The 23,511-nt window shown below is 41.6% G+C and overlaps 2 protein-coding genes across 3 annotated transcripts; one reads left to right on the top strand and one right to left on the bottom strand.

Annotated features, from left to right (window-relative positions):
* Nucleotides 1-8: 8 nt before the first annotated feature.
* SLC25A32 (solute carrier family 25 member 32) lies at nt 9-15,356 on the top strand. Of its 2 annotated transcripts, XM_061373302.1 has the most exons (8): nt 9-252; nt 3,304-3,454; nt 4,518-4,603; nt 5,653-5,813; nt 11,406-11,519; nt 11,964-12,109; nt 12,880-13,017; nt 13,340-15,356. In XM_061373302.1, the coding sequence occupies exons 1-7, from the start codon at nt 81-83 to the stop codon at nt 13,013-13,015; spliced, it is 966 nt and encodes a 321-aa protein (XP_061229286.1). In that variant the 5' UTR covers nt 9-80; the 3' UTR covers nt 13,016-13,017; nt 13,340-15,356. The 2 variants fall into 2 exon arrangements, with proteins under 2 accessions (XP_061229286.1, XP_061229285.1); XM_061373301.1 differs by having other exon boundaries at nt 12,880-14,949.
* Nucleotides 15,357-16,218: 862 nt separating this feature from the next.
* On the bottom strand, nt 16,219-22,563 carry CTHRC1 (collagen triple helix repeat containing 1). Its single transcript, XM_061373299.1, has 4 exons — nt 22,222-22,563; nt 19,290-19,511; nt 17,869-18,085; nt 16,219-16,682 (listed from the first exon to the last, which is right to left on the bottom strand). Exons 1-4 carry the CDS (start codon nt 22,546-22,548, stop codon nt 16,540-16,542), a joined length of 909 nt encoding a protein of 302 aa, XP_061229283.1. The 5' UTR covers nt 22,549-22,563; the 3' UTR covers nt 16,219-16,539.
* Between the last annotated feature and the right edge of the window lie 948 nt (nt 22,564-23,511).

Genomic DNA, 23,511 nt, shown 5'->3' with positions numbered 1-23,511 from the left:
TGTCAGCGTGCGGGGGGACAGGCGGAGGGAGCCCCGCCCCCTGCCGCGCTCCGCTGCCGCCGCCTCTGCCGCCGTTGCCGATGAGCGCTTCGGGGTCCGCGTGCGCCGTGCGCGAGCCGGTAGCGGCTCCGCCACCCGCGCGGTCCCTGCTCCGCCACGTGCAGCCGGAGAACCTGGCGGCGGGGCTCAGCGGCGGCGTCCTCTCCACCCTCGTGCTGCACCCGCTGGACCTCGTTAAGATCCGCTTCGCAGGTGAGGCCCGGCTGGGCTGCGCAGGCAGGGGAACGGCAAGGACAGCCCGTGAGCCCGGCTCTCCCCGAGGGCTGCCGGCACACACCGCGCTTTGTGCCACGAACGCACACATCTCGCCAGGCTCGGAGGTTCCAAGCGAGCGATCCACCGGCTTGTTTCTGAGGGGTTGTACGGCCGATGAGCCCATACGCCTCTGCCCAGAGCCGTGTGCGGCGGCACGAGGGGCCGGCGCTGGCAGCCCCATGGCTTGAATAAACAGGCCGTAAGCAGAAAGGATATTCTGTGGTTCTCCTCCCCCCAAGTCCAAAAATTAATTTTCTTGTCATTTCTAGGAACTATAAAATATGTGCTGTGTGCCTCAGAGGCTGTTTTCAGGCAGACCTGAGAACTGGCCAGACTTCTCCCTCTCTTTCATGACCATCGGGTGCCATAGGACACAGCAAGTTTGGCTCTTTTTAACTGGCAGATGGGCTCAAGCCAACGTTCAAAGTTCACCTTTATACCAACGAGCCTCGATCTTCAAAGCATAACAATAGTGCTATAATAATATTGGATGTTAACAGTAGAGGTATTGTTTTACAGAAAACTCCCAACTGCTTTGGTGTTCTGCAGGGAAACGTGTCAGCTTCTCCCTAGTGATTTTACTGTTAACATGAGAAACATGGTGCTCTTTTGTCGTATCTTCTTTTATAGAGGTTGAAACATTTTGCTGTGTCTTTGGATTGTTATTTTAAGTAAATCCATGGTTGCTTTAGATCTCAAAAATAATGAGCTATCACAGAGAAGTTTTAGAAAACATAGAAACATTGTATTTCCAAACAGGCTTTTTGCAAAATTGGAGTTGAACACTTTTCTTGTATATTCTACTGTGAGTACGTCCTGGGCCTGTGTTATGAAGATCGTAGCCAGCAGCTTTCTCTCTGTCTCACACCTGTAAGACTGCATCTGAAGTACTGGTTCTGGTTTGGGGCTCACCAGCACATGGAAGGCATTGACTGGCATGATTCCAGTGAAGGCCATCACACTGCAGGACACATGACAGGAGGATGGGCTGATGGAACAGGATCAGGATCGGTTCATCCTCGTGAAGAGAAGGCTGAGGGGAAACATCATTGCAGCGTGTGGCTGTGGTTGGGAGACACAGAAGGTGAAGCCAGGTTCTTCTTGGAGGGTAGGGCAAGAGGGAACAGGCATTAGTGGGTACATGGGAAATTCCAGTTACTTTAGGAAAGAGGATTTTTACTGTGAAAGTGGTCAAGTTCCGGTGGAGTCTACCCAGAGAAGCTGTAATTTCTTCAGTCCTGGAAACATTCAGGAACCAAGTGAACATACAAGTAGCAACCTGATCTATTGACATCTATGTTGAGCAGGGGAGTGGATTAGGTGACCTCTGGAGGTCTGTTGCTCGTTTGGTTTGAAAATAACAATTCTTGTGTTTTGTCTTCAAACCAGGAAGTAAGAGCTGATACCAGAATATAAAGTAAAAGTAAGTAAAAAAAAGAAAGTAAAAAGCTGATAGTAACATTGTGAAGATTCTAGTAGCATCATTGACAGACAGACTTTCATTCACATCTCTGATTTCCCATGTTGTTTAATGTGTTTATAAACCTGACCTAATGGCAACATGGTTAAAAAAACCCCAAAGGTCGTTGGGAAAGGTCTAGCAGGGCTCATTCAGGAGGAAGGAGGCATTTGTCTTTTAATTTTGGGTGACTGTCAAGGTGTTGAGGCCTTTTCACACTGTGCTCAGAAAAAACATTTTGTCTTTAGTCCCGAAGTCTATCGCAACATACAGGACTGTGCACCAGGTTTAAAGGAGAATTAATAGTAAATGTGGCACTGAACAGAAAACACAAATTCACGATTACAAGGATTAATCTTGTTTGGGACACAAAAACTGTGCTGAGTGTGAAACTTTGAGATTAATTTTCAGTAAAACTGCAATCTATCCTTATGTCTATAAAGAATGAAAGCTGCTGCTGTGTTGGCATCATAGTCATTTAGGTCAGACAAGAGCTGTGGAGTTCACTCCTTCCTCAGGTAAGGTCTGTATAAGCCAGACTGGTCAGTCTTGTGTGCTGGAGTTTTGAGTAGTTCCAAAGATACCTCTTCACGCAACTTGTTCCAGTATTTGATTACTCTCATGGAGAAAATGTTCTGATTGGAATTCCCTCTGTTCCAGCTTGTGTCTGTCATCTGTCATCTCCCCGTGTGCCATATCACATGTCATCAGTAACCAACTTACTCTTTTGCTGCTACAGTAGGAGCAGTAGCAGTTACCACTCTTAAGTTGTGTGAACATCTCTATTCTGAGTTCTAAAAGAAATCTCACAAACAAGAATTTGCCTGGTTTTATCTTTTTGACGGTGATGTTTTCTGAATGTTTGGACAACCAGCTATTTGGTTATTGGGTGGGAGAAGTGTATTTGTTTGGTGTTTTTCCACAAATCCATTCAATGAGAATAGAAGGAGAACACAGGAAGTTTTGCTGGAAATAATCTTTGAGTGTTCTAGTAAAAACTGACTTTGGAATCAGTAAGGCATGACGCATTGAAAATGCTCAGAAAACATTTTAAAGGAGAAGATTGAATTTAAAAGGTGTTATTTGGGGCTTGTCTAAAGTCCCTATAGAAACGTGTTGTCAAAGTCCAACACATACCACTTGAAGTATGATGTAAAATTGTTGAAGTGCTAAAAAGAAGAGACAACTTCAAAGGTGATGCTCACCAAAAGTGCGTAGCAGTGCATTTATTTAGCATTATCAGACTAATGGGAAATTTCCTTTAGTTTGGCAGACCTTAAAAGGTCTTTTTCATCTTTGTGTTTCTGCTTTTTTTTTTTTTTTTACTTTAAGTGTAGACTTACAAATTTGTAAACCCCAACTCTTACATGCTTTTAAAAGGATAATTTTAAAATACAGCTGATCAGTTAGATTTCATGTTCATCTGCAGCTTGCTTTGTAGTCTTTGTACTTCTGTGGAACCTTTTACACAGCTGAGCTTCAGACTTCCTGAAATGGTTTTTTTTCAACGTAATTTCTTTCTTTCATAGTAAACGATGGATTGGAGCTGAGGCCAAAATACAATGGGATTCTCCACTGTATGACCACTGTCTGGAAGCATGAAGGACTACGAGGCTTATATCAAGGCGTAACACCAAACATGTTGGGAGCAGGGGCTTCCTGGGGACTTTACTTTTTCTTGTAAGTAGAACTGTAAAATGTGTCATTTCCTGCACAGTGTAATGTTCAGATATACACTGCATCTTCTTTGCGGGGTGTAAAAATGTGCTACGTGGCTTATAAACTTGTGATTCTTTTCGTAAGTCCACATCTTTTACCCTTAATTATGTCTTGCTGGTTTAGAATTTAAGTAATTTGAGTCAGAGACCTGATTTTGCCTTACTTTGACTTACTTTGTCAAGTACAGTGCATTCCTTTATGCTGTGAAAATACTAAGGAACTTGAGAGATGGTGATATCAGTCATGAAGAATCCTCTAAAAGTGCCAGTACACTGTGCTTAAAACCTCACAAAAAATAAAAGCCTAACCCGACATGTTAAGAATTGGAGAATATGATCAAGCTAAATGTTTAACTAATTTTTAATATTTTTAGTGATAGTTGGGTCTCTCATTGTTTCTGTGAGGTGTTGGGCTTTGCTTACAAACCCATTTGTTAATACTCAGTTTTTTCTATTTTATTAGCTGTGCAACTGTGATGTGATTTACTCCCGACCCTTATTAATTGTAATACTTTAGGGAACAGTTAGTTGGTATGCTTATAAAACCTTGTCAGTAGTTACTGTTTATTTCAGTCCTCAAGCTTTGCTGTACGCTCCTACTGTGGTTCAGCTCCTGTTAACAATATCTCAATCCACAAAGAGTGGAAACTGGATCAAGAGAAGAAAGATCAGTGTATTTCTAAGTTAGAAGACAGGTACTGTTGCTCTCAATAAAAAGGAGGCTATCTAACTGGGTTTTTTTAGAAGTCTTGAGATCCAGCAGATACTTCAATATGTGTCCCACTGATACTAACGGTAGTAATACTTTATCAATTTACGTATGTATTACCATAGTTCACTTCAAAAAGCTGACTGCTCGGAGATCAATGGGTCAACTAAACAAATACAGTTTACTTACATACTTGTTTTCAAAGGCTGTGTACCATCTAACGTTTTCCATTATCAAGTGAGGTGTTTTGCTGTTTGTGGGTTAAGTGGTGTAAATTTGTTTTCACTGTTACTAAAATATGTTTTACATTTTCCAGTTACAATGCCATCAAAGCTTACAAGAAGGAAGGGAAGCTGGAAAGTCTTAGTGCAACTGAACACCTAGTGTCAGCTGCAGAGGCTGGTGAGTTTAAATGCAGAGAAGACTAGTGTTTGCTTCTAGCCTTTCTGTGTGTTGCTGTCTGCCTTTGTGTGTCAGTGCTGCTTTTTATTACAGATGGCAAATGTAAAGTGTTTGAGTTCAAATGCAGTCATTTATTGTCTTTAAATAAAGTAATGATGTCTAAGATGAATAGATGGATCACTGTGGTCTCTTCAGTTTTGCTTAGAAGCAGCAGTTGTCAAAATCCTTTTTGACCTTATTTTCCTTGTATGTAAGTGTTTTCCATACTTAGTAATACATTGAGTCCCAAAATATAACTGTAGCTGCTATTGGCGTGTTAACTCATTAAATGTTTAACACTTAGACCTGGAAAAGAGAAGGTCTATTGAAGTTAATAGAATAAATGAATTGGTCTTTACATATGGTCCAAGTTTCCTTAGAAACTAAACATCTAAAATAAAAATACAACTTCTATCTGCAAGACTTCTGATATGTTCTTGTCCATGCTTCTGTGTTGTATTTAATCTAGGCAATTATGAAGACTTTATTAGGGTGTTATATTGAAATATAAGGCATATTGTTTAATGTGAAAAATAGTAATTTACAGCTGTATTTTCAGTAACCTAGAAAGCTGTGGCAGGTTGCTTTTATTAACCTACCAATATGATGAAGCATATTTCTCATGACTGAGGTGTCCATTAAATTTTGAACCATTGTATACCTGAAGAATAACCTGAATAATCAGGAGTACATTAAGAAGTTACTTAGGTTCCTATCTACTACAGATTATGCTACATACTGTGAAACGGTGAAGCAAAAAAGGGAATGTACTAGGAATATGCAAAAAGCTGTATGCTCTACAGAAGGAGTAGGTTGGGCTTGATTGTGAGCTTTGAAGGCAGAGAGAGGGAACAATGGTGGGTATAAACATCATCTTTTTTAAGTACTCTTGTAAGAGTACTTGTACTCTTGTAAGTTTTGTCATTGTAGAAGCCTGTGTTATATTGGACTGAACAAACTGGGACAAGCTTTGGAGTTAGCATACCAACCACTCTAACTTCTGTCCTCAGGAGCCATGACTCTCTGCATTACCAACCCAATATGGGTAACAAAGACACGACTCGTGCTACAATATAATGCTGGTGTCGACCCATCAAAGCGACAATACAAAGGAATGTTTGATGCTCTTATAAAGATATACAAGATGGAAGGCGTACGTGGCTTATACAAGGTAATAAAGTTTAAGTAAAATTCCAGGATTGGCTGGCACTAGTCAGTAGCATGGTGAGACTTGTAAATACTCGTCTACAGAAAAAATGCAAGTCATTTCTGTATTAGCTCACTTTTATTCTGTGAGTTGTCTTTCCCACCGAAGAGCTGCAGCAAAAAGGCTTAATCAGAAGAAAAGCTATTATACTGTTGAAATATAGGAAATCACTGAAGAAAAGAGTATAAGGTTTATGACTAAGCCATCTTCTATTGGATGATAATGCTAAAATGAGAATAAACCACAAGCTGCTTTTTAGATTTTTGGGCCTTCCTATAATTATTATTAGGATAAAGAGGGCAGCAGTAGTGTAATCTGTCTTGTTGCTAGTGCTTTTTTCCATTTCATCCCTTATCTCTGGCTTTCTGACATGTTGTGGAACATAACATACAACTAAAGCATTTGCTAATTTTTAATTCCGCAGTGGGCGGTTTCACAACTGGACATTGCCCTCTAGTTACTGAGGTCTGTAATCTGTCATCTCTAGATCCGTAAAATTTTCAGACTTTGGTCTGCATATGTGTTGGTGTTTTATTCCCTTTAATTTAGAGAAACAGATGGCAACTGGATTTGGACTTTTTGCCTCCTCCTTCCTTCAGGCCATGACATCAAGACATCAGAAGGTGTGAAGAAACCTATTTTAGTTCAGTCAGGCTCTCCTGCAAGTAATGTTACAGAACAAGAACACTATCTCGTAGGCATTGTCCTGATTACTGAATATTACCTTATTTTATTTGCAGTGAAAATTCGAATCATTCCTATGCTGAAAGACTACCATGCCACATACTAGGGAATGCCAAATTCTGACACCAGGAGCAAGGCACCTCGCTTATTCCTAAATTGAAATTGTCAGGATTTCTGATTTGCCTGGCTGGGTTTCTGCTCTGTTCCATGTTGATAAATTTGTTTTCCTTGCATCTGTTAGGCTTTAAGATGTCCTTCCATTGACTTACTTTTCAGATCATTCATGCATGTAGTATGTGTTGCCTTTGGCACTAGACACTTCTTTGTAGTGTAGATCTGTAAGTGAGGAATTAAAGCAGGTACTTCCTTTGAAAGAGCAAATTACCTGCTTAAATCTGCAGAGCAGGTGACCTACATAGGTCCTGAGTGACCTATATGTCTATGCACACTGTGCAACTTTCCCTTGACGTCAGGATTCTCTCAACCCTGGCTATGCTAGGGAAATCGGTACCTCTTTGGATGGCTCTTTGACTTGCACATACCTTAGCCTTCCTCCATTTTCTGGTTTTGGGGGAGTTTTTATTTTTTTCTCTTTCTTGCTTTATTTGAAATATGGCAGCTGAAGTTTTGTTAATTTCTGTAAGTTGCAGCAGCTGTAGTGCACAATTGTCTTCTTTTTCCTCATAATTTTGGATATAGTTCCTTATAAGGGAATCTCAGAATACCACCACAAGTTGGAAATAAAATCTGAAAGTAGTTTATTCTGCTAAGTTTGAGATTACTCTCCTAAAGAATGGTATTTCTTTCCAAACATCTCCGTATCTTGCTCTCTGTTGCACAAGATGCTGTTAGTGGTCTGGGCAATTCCTTTAAGTCATTTGGGGCACATGACTTTTAAGGATGCACTGATTTTTCTAGCAGGCATCAAAGCTGTCTGTATTAGCTCTGTGGCTATTGTTCATTCATTAAACTAGTTCATCTAAAGCTGTGTTCCTCAATAACTTGTTTGCAAATTTGGTCTGGTTTTGAAAAGGCAGGAGTCTTTCCTTCACCGATTATCCCAGTAATCATCTAGTCAGTGATCTTCCCCACCATCATTAGGCTTTGTCCTTTGGCCTTCATCCCCTAGATGACTGGGGACAGAGTCTCTATTTTGCTTATGCTGTTTTTCTTCTTGCAAATGTGTATCTTGTAAGCTAAGTGACTTTCTGTGTCTTTGTACTTGTATACAGCAAAATCCACTGAGATTTGGCCATCTTGATTTTAGCTTTACTTCCAGATTCTGCAGATAGATAGAAGCACAAGTAACTTTCACATAAAAGGTGGTAGAATTTTTCACCATGAAGGAATCAGGATACGTATGGAGATAATGACATAATTTCAGTGTCTTTCTGCACAAGTTGTCAGAGCAGGCCATTCTGATACCACTGGTCTTTGGCATGCTGAGAACCCAAATGAAGACAATACTAAACAGATTAAAAGGACAATCTGCTGCATTCTGTCAATACATATAGCAGAGGCTGCTCTGGTGTGAGCCCTCTCCAGTGATCAGGCAGCGATGTGGGTACCACATGGCCAGATTAAGCTAGTTCTCTGCTTTACCAAGAAGCATAGGCTTTCCAGTGTGTACATATGCCTATGTTCCTTTTCCTTGTGATTGGCAACCTTAGCAACACTAACCATAGGACATTTCTCTCTTGTCCTGAATCTTCTACACTTAGAGCCGTTCAAGCCAACTTTAAAACACAGGTTTTTTTTCCCCACTGTCTACTGCTCAGAATTATATGCCTTACCGTCTACGTTTCTAATTATAAAATTAATTCTGTCTATTGTTCCAATCCTCCAAAAGAGAATTCAAGCAGGACTTCTTTGAGCAACCACTGATCCTGTCAAGCCCTCATGGCAAAAATCTTCTGAAGATACGTTTTGAATATTAAAGCAAAAAATAACAAGAAGTACATAAAGTTAAATTATTTTAAAATTTACCTTTACAGTCATATTTTAGATGAAAAATAAGCATAAAATTCTATCAAATTTTGTGGCAATGAAGGTTTTTGTGTAAAACTGTAAGAATGAGAAAGCAGAATAGGAGAATATTTCCGAAACTTCCTAAGCCAACATATTTCATTTACTGTGAGGAAAGCAGTTTTGCTTTGAAACATTTTTCCGTAAGAACGCATTGTTTTTTGCATGCATTTTTTAATATTGGCCCAACATTAAAAGTCCTTCAGTCTCTGGAAGCTTTCCCCATCAGCACAAGACTTAGAGTGTGCTGGTACTCATTTAGCAAGTATCATCAGTAGATGCTTGAGGATGGTTGGGTGCAAGTTATCCAGATCTGCTGGCTTAAATTTAAAAGAGTTTAGCGCTCTTAAATGTTGTTTAATATTCTTCTTTTGTTGTTGGAGAGAATATTACCTCATTCTCCTGTGATATAAATACATCATTCTAATTCTTTCCAAGTAAAGAGCAGTTACTTTCTTTGTCTTTGAACGGTTTTGTTGTCTATTCACAGCCAAATGTTTGTGAAGATTTTCCCAGCTATTACGTAAATTTCATACTGGTCCTTGTTCTGCTGACCCAAATAATTTTTTCTTTGATACTTCTGATAATTTTGGGGTGGGGTTTTTTGTTCCTCCTCTTCTGTTTTTATGTTACTGGTTAATTTTTCTTCTTTAATCCAGGATTTTTGAAAAACAAACTTGTCCTTTTCCCTCTGTTGTGGCCCTTTGTTTTCAGACTTCACAGAAATTCTGTGATTATGCTTACAGTTGACAAAACATAACTGTTTGGTTTAATTCCATTTGTTCTCATTTGGGGAAGTAGGGTTTTTTTTCCAACAACTTTAGCCAGCCCTTAATGCATTTTGTCCTTTCATGGTCACTGATTATTAATTCACTGTCATTGTTTTCTACTGTGAGAAGAAAATCCCTTCCTGAATGGATATAATATTGGAAACTTAAGGAGAGCTAATTTCTGAAGTCGTAGAAGGTCTGTGCAATTTTTATGCCTATGTTTTAGGATTTGGGGTTTTTTTTCCTGTAAGTTAGGAGTTTACGGAATAATATATCATTTTTGTCCTGTTGCACTGTTCCAGTGGACTTCTAGCAGGATCCCTTCTCTTTTTCTTCTCCTTTTCTAGGCTTTTAGTAGTATATTGATAAATCTTTATTCAACATGCTGGGCTTCCTGTTTAGTCTAATACAGAGTTTTGTTTGTGAACACATCTTTTAATTCCTCTGTCATATCTGAATGGATCATGGGAAATAAGATAAAACTATTCAATGCCAGTATTTAGGGGAAAATTCTGTTTCTTTGTGTCCTTTTACCCACATTTTGATCACTTACTCCATTGTAATCATCCCTTTGCAACAGTTTTCAGGAAGCTTTTGCCTCCCTTAAGTCATTTCTAGCCAAGATAATTAATTCCCTGTTTATTTGCATTTTTCCAGTGTAAGTGACCAACTCTTCAAAGGAAGAATTAGTGCTTGTCAGAACTCATGCAGCTGTCTTACTCATTTCAACTGAGCTGATTCTTCTCCAAAACAAACCTTCTGTTTCTTGTAGAGACGCTTCAGAAAATACCTCCTTCTCTCCTTCATTTCAACTTTTTTGAAAAAAGAGATTTCTGAATACTTTCATATTGTATTCTTACTGTCCATTACTGCCTCTTACAAATGGGGAACATTTCACAGACTGCTTTGCAAACCCTGCTGGGCTGTTTTGGGATGTTCTCTGAGCAGGGTGAGGAATGCACTCAGACTGATCTGAATCTTAGGTTTGTTTCTTTAATGTAAGTCATCCATAAGTCCTTGTGTGCCCTTGAACTTTTCGCTCTGTGTGTGCAAGACATGAGGTGCTGGAGCAGCTGAGGGAACTGAGGTCATTTAGCATTGGAGGAAAGGAGGCTCAGGGGACCGTCTCGATTTCTACAGCTACCTGACAGGAGGTTATAGTGAGGTATAGATGAGGTTATAGTGAGGAGAATACTTCTCCCAAGTAGGAAGTGACAGGACAAGAGGAAATGGCCTCAAGTTGCACCAGGGGATGTTTAGATTGGGTATTAGGAAAAATTTCTTCACCAAAAAGGTTGTCAGGCATTTGAACAGGCTGCCCAGGGAAGAAGGTTGAGTGACCATTCCTCAAGGTATTTAAAAGGTGTGTAGATGTGCCTAGGGACATGGTTTGGTGGTAGACTTGGCAGCGCTGTGTTTACATTTGGACTCAATGATGTTAAAGGTCTCTTTCAAACTAAATGATTCTATACATACACACATTTTTAATATGGGATTGTTTATGTATCATACACATTTGTATACCCACACACATGTGCATATCTGTCTCCAGGACTTGACCAAGAATTCTTTTGTACCTCCACTGCTGATGGCCCTCCTCACTGAGATGCCAGCTTCCATCATTGCCTTAACAGTCTTAGGTGGGAACTGAACAGCTCGGTGTCAGTCCTGGAAAGGGACAGGCGCTGAGCAGCACATTTGCAAGACTGCAGCTTGATTAATATTCTTAGAATCTTGATCCATGTTGCCATCTTTTTAAAACCTGTGCTTGTGTTCTGTGAGAAGGAGTCCCTTAGCCACTTGTTTTAGCTTACTCATTAGGTGTTTTTAGCTTACTCATTAGGTGTTTTTAGCTTGTATGTCATTTGGAAAAAAGTCCATTTACTACACTCCTGTGTGATGTCTGCCATTAAGAATATCAACACAATCAGCTCTGAGTCATACTGCGCAATGATGAGTTGTGCAGTCACAATCTGTAAAGTAACGGAGGACATACTTACATGTGTAAACTGAGCTTTGTCAAGTTGTATAGTTTTTGTGCCTTGCTGTTTAGCCTTGTTTTATTCTTTTTTTCTAGGGTTTTGTGCCTGGTCTGTTTGGAACTTCACACGGAGCGCTTCAGTTCATGGCATATGAGGATTTGAAACTGAGATACAACAAGTACAGAAACAGAGTGTCAGACACAAAATTGGTACAGTTCTTGAGAATAAGAATGTGTTGTGGCATGTGAATAAGCATAAATGTATTCCATTTGTCTAGGTTGTAGTGCAACCAAGTGTACAAAGTATTGCTGCTTTAATTGGAATGTAGAACACAGGAGGAAATAATACTTTTTCACCTTTTAGGATCAAGGAACTGATTAGTGCTCTTTTCCTATAGGGACACCAACTTGTTATTTTGGCAAGTGTTTTGAGAATTGCAGAGGGAGGAATGGGTTTTTTTGTCTTACTTTGTGGAGCCATAGATGGTGGTCTTAAACACTTAGGTAGAAAACTGGTCAGGTGCAAGTTGGGCAAAAGTAGTTGGGGGGAAAATGTATTGTTTAGTTCAACATTTAAAAATCAAAGAAGATTTTGGGAAATTTGGTAATTTAAACCATACTTAAAGCAAGCGTGGTAATTTTTATTGCTTTTAGAACACTGTGGAGTACATAATGATGGCAGCTGTATCCAAAATATTTGCTGTGTCAGCAACATATCCCTATCAGGTTGTGCGAGCTCGTCTTCAAGATCAACATAATACGTATTCTGGTGTGTTTGACGTGATCCGCAGGACATGGAGGTAGGCATGCAGAATTAAAAGCTTATGACTTAGAAAGTGAGTCTTACAGAATCAGAGCTATGTTTCCTGTTTTCCATGCCAACTTGCAGAATCAGTGCAGGTCTGAGCAAACAAAATATTAGCTGTACAAAGCCATTTTGTGCAAGTTGCCACTAACAGCAATAATTTAAGGACAAGGGACGAGATAGGAGAGGGTCAGTGGTAGTCTTCTATTGTTTATTCTGTCTCCCTTCTCTCTTCCTCAGCAAATTTCACTTACAGGTTAAAAAATAACATTGAGTTGGCTGTGCTGGGGCTCTTAAACAGTATGACAGCAGTGTTGTACTGTTGGGTGTTGTGGATAACCCAAATTCCTGGCAGGAGGAAATGAAAACTAGCCACAGCTGTTTTATACGGATGTCCCTAGGTTACTGTAGGGCCTGACTGCATTTGTAGTCTAGCCCTAGCTTCTGGTAGGACCTTTAGAGAACCTTTACTCCACACCTGTGTATATCTCCTCATAAACCTTCTTCCCTCATCTCCACAGGGCATGTGAGAGTTTTCACACAGTTACTAAGGTTGGGCACCTGCGCAGTATGCAACCAGTGATGGGTTAAGATTTAATATATTATGGCTCTGTAAACAGTATAGGAAGAAATTACTCTGAAATTGTTACTCTTACCTGAAGTAGCTCTCTTAGAGTGCAAGAAGAAAAATTCCAGGCTTTGTTTTATGTCTGATTTCAATTAAATACATTAATTAAAATTAAATATTTTTCTTTGTCTTTAAAGGAAAGAAGGGATTCATGGATTTTACAAAGGAATTATCCCCAATGTGATCAGAGTGACTCCTGCCTGCTGCATTACCTTTGTTGTTTATGAAAATGTGTCTGGTTTTTTACTTGGTTTTAGGAAAGAAAGTAATTAAAGGTAGGAGCTTGTGTTCATAAGGAATCTATCCTTTAGTTTTTGTATTTGTAGTCTGGGAGAGATTTAGTTCAGCAGACATCTTTGACACTGTGAATTGATCTAGTATTTTGAGGAAAGAACGTGGAGATAGTAAAACCCTGCCAACATCTCTGCTGCTGAATGTTCTCGCATTGCTGCTGCCTTCTCTGAATCAGCTCTGCCTGCTTGAAACAGACGTCTCTGCAACTGTGAAATAATAGCACTGTGACGGGGTGGAGGCAACTGTGCAGCAGTTCAGTTCATCCTGGCCTGCCTGGAATAATAGACTGATGTGTTTTGACAGGTCTTAATTGTTGGTCAGATTCCACTCCTATAGAAGTGGAAAATTTCATATAAAAGCAACTCTGGGGTCTGGCAGAACTTTCTTAAATCTTTATCTGAGTTTCATGAAGAAACAAGCAAGGTCTTCTGAAGCTGCCTCTGTGTTTTGTCAGATTTTAGGATATAGAATGCTCCAGATTCCATTGCTCATCCAACACAAAAAACGCTGCCTTGGTGGGGTGCAGTTTGGAAACTCAGAATTGTTTTGTAAAACAGCTGTCCATTCTCGGGTTTGAATAATTGCCAATCTGATGAAACCCAGTTCTTGTCTCATACCAGACAGACTTGCATTGTGGTTTTTGGCTTGCTTTTAGCACCAGACCAAAGTATATGTTGTGTGCATTGCTGGCCACTTACTGAATTCATTTTCTCTCTCGTCCCTGCCTGCCCTCTCTCTGAACCCCGCCCTGTGACATTGTGTCTGTTACTGATACATCTGACCAAATATTAGTAAGTAAATGTGTATTTGAATGTAGGTTTATGTTTTAAACATTTTTGTTTTCTAGTAATCCCATAGTGATACAGTTTTCAAACCAGTGTTGCAACAAATATGAACATGCTTATTTTCAGTAATATTTTCTGGAAAAGGAAATACTCTTTAAGTAGTCAAAAAAATCCTGTGCACAGGACTTAAAAAACGATTCATTAATGTCTTCTGCTTATTCTAAGGAAAGGACTGTAAGAATATATTGACTGCTAACTTAGTGATAAACTAAATTACAGTACATCTCAGTAAATTTGTATAATAATGATATTTATTGGTATGCCAATAATTGCTGTCAAGGATATGAATTTTTTTGAGATTTGGGTTTGGTTTATTTTTTTAGTTCTTCTTTAAGAAGATGCATTACTGGCCATTACTAACAACTGCCTCTGCTGTTAATAGGAGGTTATTAAGAAGTATGTAGAAAGCATCACTTAACTAAGGAGGAAGTAAGTTAGCAAAGATCATTCCACGGGGTGGGGGAAATAATCAGTTTCATAAGGAGTGGTGGATACTATCCCACAAAACACCTGAATACAGAGAATTCTCCTGTTTAACAGAAAACTGGCCTAAAGTAGAAACAAGCTTTTTCATAAAAAAACAAATGTAACTGATTAGGGATTTGGTTTCAGTTTTAAGTTAACATCTTACAATTTTCATACTTTTTGAATTAAGATCAATATTTTAAATCTTAGTTCAGCAATCCACTTGCTTGTTCCTCTTGATCCTATTGCCACATACCATATTTTGCGTATACTTATTTATATTTTCTGTTCCACAATCCCATTCCCTCTACTGATACAGTTAATAATCTCATCTGAAAAGGGCATGTGGCCATTAAGGCTGGCTTTGGTTTTTATTATGAAAGTTTCCATGTGTATTTAGCTGAGGATCAAATTTACTGGAAGTTTAGCAAAAAAATTACTGTGTAGATCCCTAACAGCTACTAACTTCTCCCTTTGGAGGGTTTTTACTTGTTTTGTGTGTTTTCTAGTACACAGAATGAATAACCAAATTAACTCTGCCACTGAGGATCCCAGAAATGTTGTGAAGCCATATGAATAAAAGTTGCACACTTATTAGCCTGAGTTAATGTACTCATGCTCCAGGATAAATGCAAAGACAGGCTACAAGCATGTACACAATCAGTTACTGTATGTTAACTGACATTCTCTAAATTCACACCATAGCTTAGCTCATAGTAACTTGTTTGTGTCCAGATACCTTAAAACCCATCCTCCGAGCCAATGAAAACAGTACAGTTCTGCAGATACAAAATGCCAGCTGTATAATTTGCTGGTTTACAGCAGAATCACACATAAGCTTGCAGTTGGGAAAGCCCAAATGCTCTCCTAGCCACAGCTGTGTCCTCTAGCATTCTTCACAAAAGCTGCAGACAAGAGCTACCAATTTGAGATGTATGGGAAAAATCTTATAACCTGCTCAGAAGAAAGCTGAAATTTAATTCTAAATAGCTGAAATAAATTAATTATCTGAGATTTAATGTTTCTTCCTTTTCATTTCTGGGAAGACCATAGATTTCTGCATGTTATACATGCTGTATCTTGTTGGGGGGGGGTATTTCGTTAATGTAAAGTTGATTTTGTAATGTAAACATGAGTGTTGTTTGCCTCGAGAATCTTTAACATTAAAAAAAAAAAAAAAAGCCAAATAGTTTATCACTCGTTGCATTTGGAAGAAAACACTTAAAGCACCGAAGCTAGTGGTGTGCTGCCATGATGAATTGTCATTTGTTGAGGCTGGAGACTGCAGTCAAATAGTTGTGACATAATTCTTTCACTTTACCAATACACTTTTGAAAGCCAAGGCGTTTCAACCTGTCTTATTTCTGTATCCTCCAAACTATTTAATATGTCTGGCTTTTATTTAACACCAAAGTGATTGTACAAATCTGAAAGGCTAAATCTAGGAGAATTATTTTACTGGAGCAATTAAATTAAGTTTTGTAACTGTAAAGTTACAAAACCAATAATAATACCAATAATAAGACCAATAATAGATGCTTATACTGAAATTCAGTCTATTGACATGCAAAAGAGGGAAGGAGATCTTACATAGTCTATTTTTACTTAAGTCATTCAGAACAAGGTATTTAACACCACATCATCTAGGTCACAGTTAAGTCACTGGGAGTTAGTTGGGAGACTTAAGAGTTTAACAGCAGAGCATCCTATTTTGTAGTCAGGTATACCAGGAGTAGATGTTACATACATTTTCTGAAGGCTAAAGCCAAGATCTGAGTTTACTTTCTTAGAAATTTCTATGAAGTCTTCTAAGAAAATTATGTTTCATAACACCGTGTAAGCACTTTAATAGTCAATAAAATAGCTTGGATCTTCTATTTGTAAAAGATCGTGTTTATTTGATACAAAAAGTTACAGTTAATTCTTAAAATGGGGGTGGTATATTTTCATACATCAAATAAGGAATTAAAAAAGTTAATGAACTTGGGTTTGATATTTATATTCTAAAATGACTGTTGTAAAAAGCCTCTGCAATGTGCAAAAAAAGGCTAAACAAAGACTACAGATGCAAGAGTTTGGTGCCTTCCACTCAAAATACTTGCATCCAACTCCACAGAAATAAATTCTGAGGAAAATGGTAAAAAATAAAGGGGGGGGGGGGGGAAGAGAGAAACTATAAAAAGGGGGGGAAAGCTATTTTGGTAGTTCTTCAATGATAATGCGGGAGACTGAGTTCCATCCAGTAGAAGCATCTCCCCGTGGATAATCTGAGCAAGTCCCGACCCAGATGGCAATGTCCACCAAACCAGCATTGATCCCTTCACACAGACCTTCCACTGGGTAAAGACAAAAATCAGGTTACCTCAGCAGACACAACTACTTTATATTTCATCACTGAATAGGGACACCAGCACTTGGGAACAGCAGTTCATTGCAAGCTCATGCTGTTTAGTTACACCTGAATAACATTTTTTGAAGTAAAACCTATTAATTAGAGATGTGGCAGCATAGGTTAGAGTCATGCATTGCCTTTATCCATGCTGCTTCTTGAAGTCTGTTGCAGTACCTGCAGTAGATCACAACCCACAGGATGGTTACATGGGAGGTACACCTGCATCTGTAAACATCCAAAGTCACTACCTGGTAGCTGGGATATGGCTTCAATCCCACCTAGCCATCCTTTTAGCAGTGATGGGGAGGGGAATAGGCACACGGCCATAACTGGCTTCCACAGCTGAGCCCTGCAAAGGTGATTGCCACCCTGTAGCCTTTTCCACTCTTAGTTCATTGCTTCTGTGTAAGGTTCCACTTCTGCTGTCCCTTTATTTTTTCCCCCACTAGCACCACTAGTTGGAGGTGGGTTAATGAAGACAGGTGGGTCCTACCCCTTAATGAAGAATCCCTATCATAACTCTAGATGTTGGATTTCACACAGTCATGAAATAGTACAGGGAGGAAAATGGAGAAAGTATAGACGATGTTAGTCCCCTGTTCCTAGTGTCACCTTTTATGTTGAAGTAACTTCACTAATTTGCCTTTTGCTTAGCAACTGAATAATAGTTCCCAGCTATTTCACTTTGGAAGTACATTTGTGTCCACCTGAAATTATAATAGAAATTCAAGGAGGAATAAATCTTATGCACAGATAATGTGCAAGTGTCAGTGTGACATGACCCTGTTCTTGACAAAAAGGAAGTTTCTCCACATGCTAAAATAGCACAGAATGTCTCTGTAGCAGAGTACAGTAGAACTGTCTGGACAGAAATCCCTTCTATTTCTTAATTGCAGGATGCCATGAAAAATACCACAGTAATGAAGTACCACTTAATAAATAATTCTTATACTGTTACTATTGATAGTCACCTGTGAGACAGCAGAGTAGGAGTAACAAGTGTTAGCTGGCCACTCTTCCTCCTCCTTCCAGTCTTTTGAGTTTATAAGTCAGACTGCACCCTGGGCACTTGGTAACTACATTTGCTACTGGCTTCTCCATCTCTGTTCATGCAGTCTCCGCATACATACCTGAAGAAGTTCGGTGTATATTAATAGTAGAATTCAGCTCCGGGCTTCCTTGATCTAAATAGATTATGGCTTCAATAGGAAGTGGCCCAGCACATTCTGCTCCATTAAAAGTGAAGTACCAGCGCTGACAACAGGCACTTTTGCATTTTAGCCGAAGCGATCCACTGAAGAGAACACGGAGAGCACTGTTGGAGCGCATCTTTGTAAATGTGCATTCCTGAGAGGAGAAAAAAATGCTTTGGTAGCAACCTCTGGGTTTTAACCTATTTATTTTCTATATATTTATATGTAGCAAACAGATTTAGGAATATATTAGGAATATGTTTATTTCAGAATGGTTTCACTATTCTCTTTAGTCCCCTCTAGAAAAAATAGAACAAAAGAAAAAGTACAGCCTGGCAAATATTGTATGGTGCAAAGATGCAAATCAGAAGCAGCACCTCATAGATGGTAGTAGAGAATGGGGATTATGGAAATTCTTAATTTTATTTATCTGCTATATATCTGCTGTTAAGATAGTAACCTAGTTACATCTCGGGGCTCGTGTAAAGGGGTATGACCCGTCTGAAGGCTGTACTCAAGTCCTTGCATGAGAGGACAGTACAATTTCTGTTTCTGTTGCCAGAAATCTTGGATTCAACAGTTACAGGATTTGTGAGAGGCTTAAACTCTGCTAAAAGCTCAGCAACTGAAAAAGAAATGTTTCCAGGTTTTTAAGAGGTCATTATTACCTGTCTTCAAAATGCCGGATATAAGGGGATGGGGGAAGCTAGGGACAGTTCTGCAAGTACATGGCAATAAGAAATGTCAACTCAGAAAGGTTAATTATCACTCTAAGCCAGCAGTAGCAGTTAAATTTCTCCAACCAGTCTGGGCATTGCCTCATAGCTGTGATTGATCACCCCTCCTATGGAGACGGGCTGAGAGAGTTGGGCTTGTTTAGTCTGGAGAAGAGAAGGCTCCAGGAAGACCTCATAGCAGCTTTCTACTACCTAAAGGGGCCTACAAGAAATCTGGAGAGGGACTTTTTACAAGGGCATGAAGTGATGGGACAAAGGGGAATGGCTTTAAACTGACAGAGGGGAGACTTACATTCAACAATAGGAAGAAATTCTTCACTGTGGGGCTGGTGAGACACTGGAACAGGATGCCCAGAGCAGCTCTGGCTGCCCCATCCCTGGCAGTGTTCAAGACCAGGTTGGATGGGGCTTTGAGCAACCTGGTCTAGTGGAAGGTGCCTCTGCCCATGGCAGGCGGTTTGAACTGGATGATCTTTAAGGTCCTTTGCAACCCAAACCATTCTATGACTATGAAAAAGGCTCCAAGGAGAAACCTGTATGATTGGTGCTACCCAGCTCACAGAGTCAGATTGAGACTGCTGTGGTTGGTGCAGTGCAGCATCCATGGCAAAGCTAACTTACTGCTATCTTCCCAAGATCGATGCCGTAGTTAAGGGCACTCCATGAACACTGCTTGAAGTTGGGTGTCCAGGACTCCTCGATGCTCTCACGCATGCACTCGCCCTTCTCCCCCTTCAGCCCATCCCGTCCTGGGATACCAGGTGTCCCGGGGATCCCATTGGCTCCTGGGTTTCCATCCCGTCCAGGAACGCCACTGGGGCCTTGCAGGCACACGCCATTGTACTGAAACACAGAACAGATCTTACTGCTTCCATCCCTCACTCAGAGGCTAACTAAGTTAAACACAAACAAACACAAACACCCTGCTGTGACAGGTGATGTCTGGATCACCAAGAAGATGCTTCCATAGAGGAAGAAATAGAAAAATAAAAGTTCAAAGATAAGCAATGTCAGCAGAATTTGCTATAAATTAAGATGCCGATTATTTTATGAAAAGATGCATAAATCCTAGAATGAAAATGTGGCTGTGTCCAAGGATTAAAACCTGCTGGAAAACCTCAGAAGACCCACAACATTTCAATACAGAAACAAAAAAAGTTTGGATGTTAATAGTTACTTTCTCCTACCCCACCATTGCTTGTGTCACTGTCTTGGCCAATAGGCTTCCGTTACTATTTTTCCCTTTCTTTAAAAAAAATAAAACCAAAAAACCAAACAGTGAAGAAAACTTTGCATTTCACAGGGAGCAGAGTTTAGTGCCAGTTTCTTTCTGTCTGTTACCCCTTCTTTGCAACAGAAGGGCTTCACAACAGTCATGCCCCAAAAGTCAGACTCCAGAGTGCACACAGTAAGTCGGTGTTGATGTGGATGTGGGAAGCTGCACCCAGGAACAATCCCAAACTCAGGATCCTCACTCATAGCAGTGGAAAGGCACACATGGTAGGGTCAGCACACTATCATTCTCCCTAATCACAGTATTGGGAAAGGTCAAACGCTGCTCTCCCAAACCACAGTTAACACACGTTGCCTTTGTACCTTATGAGATTTGGGGTTGCCCTCCTTAGAGAGAAGGTTTGTGCAGCCCAAAGCTCCTTCCCCAGCAGCCTGAGCGCTGGATGCTAGGGGACACCCATGTGTGGAGCTGGGTGAGCAGGAAAAGAAACAGAGCAGGAACCTGCAGGGGCTGGTGATGGCAGGGCTTTCACTTTAAATGCTCTTGTCCATCTGGTGACTGGCTGCTTCACCTCATCCCAAGGCCACACAGATAACTACATTCTGCTCTTGACCTTTCTCACACCTCTTTCTCTTCATCTGTTTTGAACCGCCTAATCCCTACCTGTTTCAGAAAGAAATGACCATGCAAATTATTCCCCTTCCTGCAAGCCATATCACTACTGCACCATGGGAGCTGTAAGCCACAGCCCCTGCCCTCTGTCCTTTGTCAGGCTGGTCAACTTCAGTCTTCTGGGGTTGTTCCTTTTCCAGGGCTTTGGTGCAAAAAACAGCACGGGCATCACAGGCTTGGCTGGAGGCACTCTACAAATACAACGAGCGAGTGTGTGAAGAGGTCTAGTAAACAGCGAGGTGAGAGTTGGACTAATCTATGCTGGCATTCCCTTAGTACCTTCACCAAAGAAAACACTGTTGACAAATGGCAGTGGAAACAGTGGGATGCTATAATTAAGAAGGACACATCTAGAAGTTTTTTGCTGGAGAGCAGGCTGCTGGGCAAAGCAAATACTGACTCAGAGACCATGTGAATAATGCAAAGACATTTTTGTTTCACACAGCACTGGTTATCTGCTTTTGCTGCTCTTTTTCCATTGGATGCTACTTGTAACAGCGACTGGCTCTGGCTTTTCACATGTGGTTACTCACCACAGAAATGCCAAGGATGTGGAAACTGGGGAGAGATGGAGGGAGATGAGGCTTAGGACTCATGCTTTTGTATGCTGTAAATGCATAAAACATCTTTTAAAATGTCCACTGAAGGCAGTATCCCCTCTGGGGCATACCTTTATGGTGCCCTGAAGGGCTTTAGCTTTGCTGCTTACTCTGTGGCACCCAAAAGCATGGAGCAATGCAAGAGGAATGGAGGATCCTAAGCCGGTGCTCCAACAAAATCTCCATGTGTGCAGACTCCTTATTCTCCATGCAATACAATTTCCACAATTAAAGTGAAAGGGTAATAAGGTGGTGTGAGAGTGAAGGAGCTTTGTACCGGTGATGCTTCCAGCACATCACTTCAAGGGATCTCTCTGGAGATGATAGCAGAAATGGCCTGTCACTGCTTTTCTATAGGAGGTGAACGGCAGTCCAGCCACTCACAGAAATAGCTTCACATCTGCTTTCTGCATTCCAAAGACTGGAAAATCTTCCTCTTTTCTTCTATCCCTGAGACAGGATAGTCCCTGTGCATCCAGGTTTCTAGTTGCAATGGAACGGCAGTCCCAGGTGCCAAATGGGATAATGAATCAACACCACACCAAGGCAAAGGGGGATCAGTAAGCGTGCAGATACGGGTTTTGCAGTAACTAGCAGCTGCTAAAGAGCAGTCTTTTGATTTCTCTCTTTGTCGTTTATTATCCACCGGCCCTTTGGGATCTCAACAGCATCACCACCGACGTGCAGGGACTGCGGGTTCCAGCCACGGCCGGGAGCGGAGCCCACGCTGGCTTCAGCCGCAGGCTCTGAAAAGACGAAGGGAAGACCCGCACCCACCCGCCGCAAACCAGCGGTTTCCATCAAAGCCCGTCCAACCCTTCCTCAGCATTTTCCCCATTCGGCACAACCAGGGCGTAATAAGAAACAACCCAAGACAGAGCCCAGGGAGCACCGGGACCCGGCGGCGGACCCGGCGGTGCCCGGCCCGCAGCGGCAGACAGGTTTTCCGAAAACTTCTGATTTTTCCTTTTTTTCCCAGCCTTTCCAATGAAAGAGCCGAGCGGCTCCCATTCCCCAGCCCCCGCCGCCCCGACCCCTCCGCTCTCACCATGTCCACCACCTCCCGCTGCCGCAGCGCCTTCTGCTTCCCCTTGGGGCTCTCCGAGCCGCCGGGCGGCGGGGCGGCCGCCAGCAGCAGCGCCAGCAGCAGCAGCACCGGGGCGGCGACACCCGAGGCGCTGGGCATGGTGCGGGCCGGGGCCGTGGTGCTGGGGCCGGAGGCTGCGGCGCAGGAGCCGTGTCCGCCGCTCGGAGCGGCAGCGCGGGGATAAATGAGGCTTTCAGAGCGCGGAGCCCGAGCTCCCTCCCCGGGGAGGCCCGGAATTTCCATCCTGTAACCGGGCGGGAACGTCCAGAGCCACCCCCCCGCAGCCATTGGCAAAGGGGCCGGAGAGCGCCCGCCCCTCGGGCCAGCCCCACGGAGCTCGCCCCGGGCGGTGCCGGCAGGCCCGAACGGGCCCTCCCGAGCACCGGGGAGCCTCGTCCCGGCCTGGGGAAGGCGCCCCGCGGCTGGGAACACCTTTCCGCCAAGAAATCCCGTAACGGCCCGGCAGGAGTTCCACCGTGAGGGGAACACAGCGGTGGTGAAACAGCAGCAGCTGGGTGGAAATCACTGGTTTTGATTTAGCAGAAGTGCCAGTTAAGGGCACAAAATCCTTCCCAAAGAGCAGCGGAATTCGAGCTTTTATCGAAGAGCTTGGTGTTGCCTGAGTGAATATTGTCAATTTAGTAACCCAAGAAAGAACCCAGTTTAATAACCCAAGTAATACTTTATTTTTCATCATACTAGAAATTAAAGCACTATGAAATAAAGGATGCTGTATGTCCTTAAGCATTAAATAGAGAAACAGCAAATATTCAAAAGATAACTTCTGTATGCTGCGATATTCCTGGGGTTTGTAGAGGTAGAATTTATAGAAGGGGGATATAAGCTTTGGTGCATTTTTCTTCTCAAGTATTTAACAAAAACACACATTTCTCCTCTAGGAATGCACGTTACAGGACGTTGAGCCATTTACGATGGACTGGATTTTTGTTCACACTAAACCTCCCCCGTGGCTCTGCCTGCAGTTAGTTACTTCTGTGCTTTAAGCCACTTCTGCTTTTCTCCCCCCTCCACATCTGTACTGGCTGAACAACAGCAGTGAGGTGGGATTTGCACCACGGGTCACGCTGCTGGCATCAGCCCTGGCACACACCGTCCTGGGCACTGGGACGGACACCAGCCCTATGGCTGAGGTGGGGGCTCCTGCCCTGTGAGGATGGCAGCCATACACTGACAGCTGGTGAAGGATCCCTAAACCAGTTGGGAAAATTTATGGAATGTTGTAAATTCTTA

Source organism: Neopsephotus bourkii, unplaced genomic scaffold (assembly GCF_033783945.1).
Source record: "Neopsephotus bourkii isolate Nb327-2 ecotype Australia unplaced genomic scaffold, CSIRO-AGI_Nbou_v1 NB_1630, whole genome shotgun sequence".
NCBI lineage: Eukaryota > Metazoa > Chordata > Aves > Psittaciformes > Psittacidae > Neopsephotus > Neopsephotus bourkii.
Note: the sequence above shows the minus strand (reverse complement) of the source record. Positions and strands in the feature narration are given on the sequence as shown.

What these genes read in the sequence shown, in the direction of transcription:
- SLC25A32 (XM_061373302.1), top strand. Translation starts at nt 81, where the DNA reads ATGAGCGCTTCGGGGTCCGCGTGCGCCGTGCGCGAGCCGGTAGCGGCT. An exon ending in GCGTACGTGGCTTATACAAG is followed by an intron (nt 5,814 to 11,405) that starts GTAATAAAGTTT and finishes CTTTTTTTCTAG; the next exon opens with GGTTTTGTGCCTGGTCTGTT. An exon ending in GAGTGTCAGACACAAAATTG is followed by an intron (nt 11,520 to 11,963) that starts GTACAGTTCTTG and finishes TATTGCTTTTAG; the next exon opens with AACACTGTGGAGTACATAAT.
- CTHRC1 (XM_061373299.1), bottom strand. Translation starts at nt 22,548, where the DNA reads ATGGCTGCGGGGGGGTGGCTCTGGACGTTCCCGCCCGGTTACAGGATG. An exon ending in AGCGGGAGGTGGTGGACATG is followed by an intron (nt 19,512 to 22,221) that starts GTGAGAGCGGAG and finishes TCTGTGTTTCAG; the next exon opens with TACAATGGCGTGTGCCTGCA. An exon ending in TCGATCTTGGGAAGATAGCA is followed by an intron (nt 18,086 to 19,289) that starts GTAAGTTAGCTT and finishes TTCTCCTCTCAG; the next exon opens with GAATGCACATTTACAAAGAT.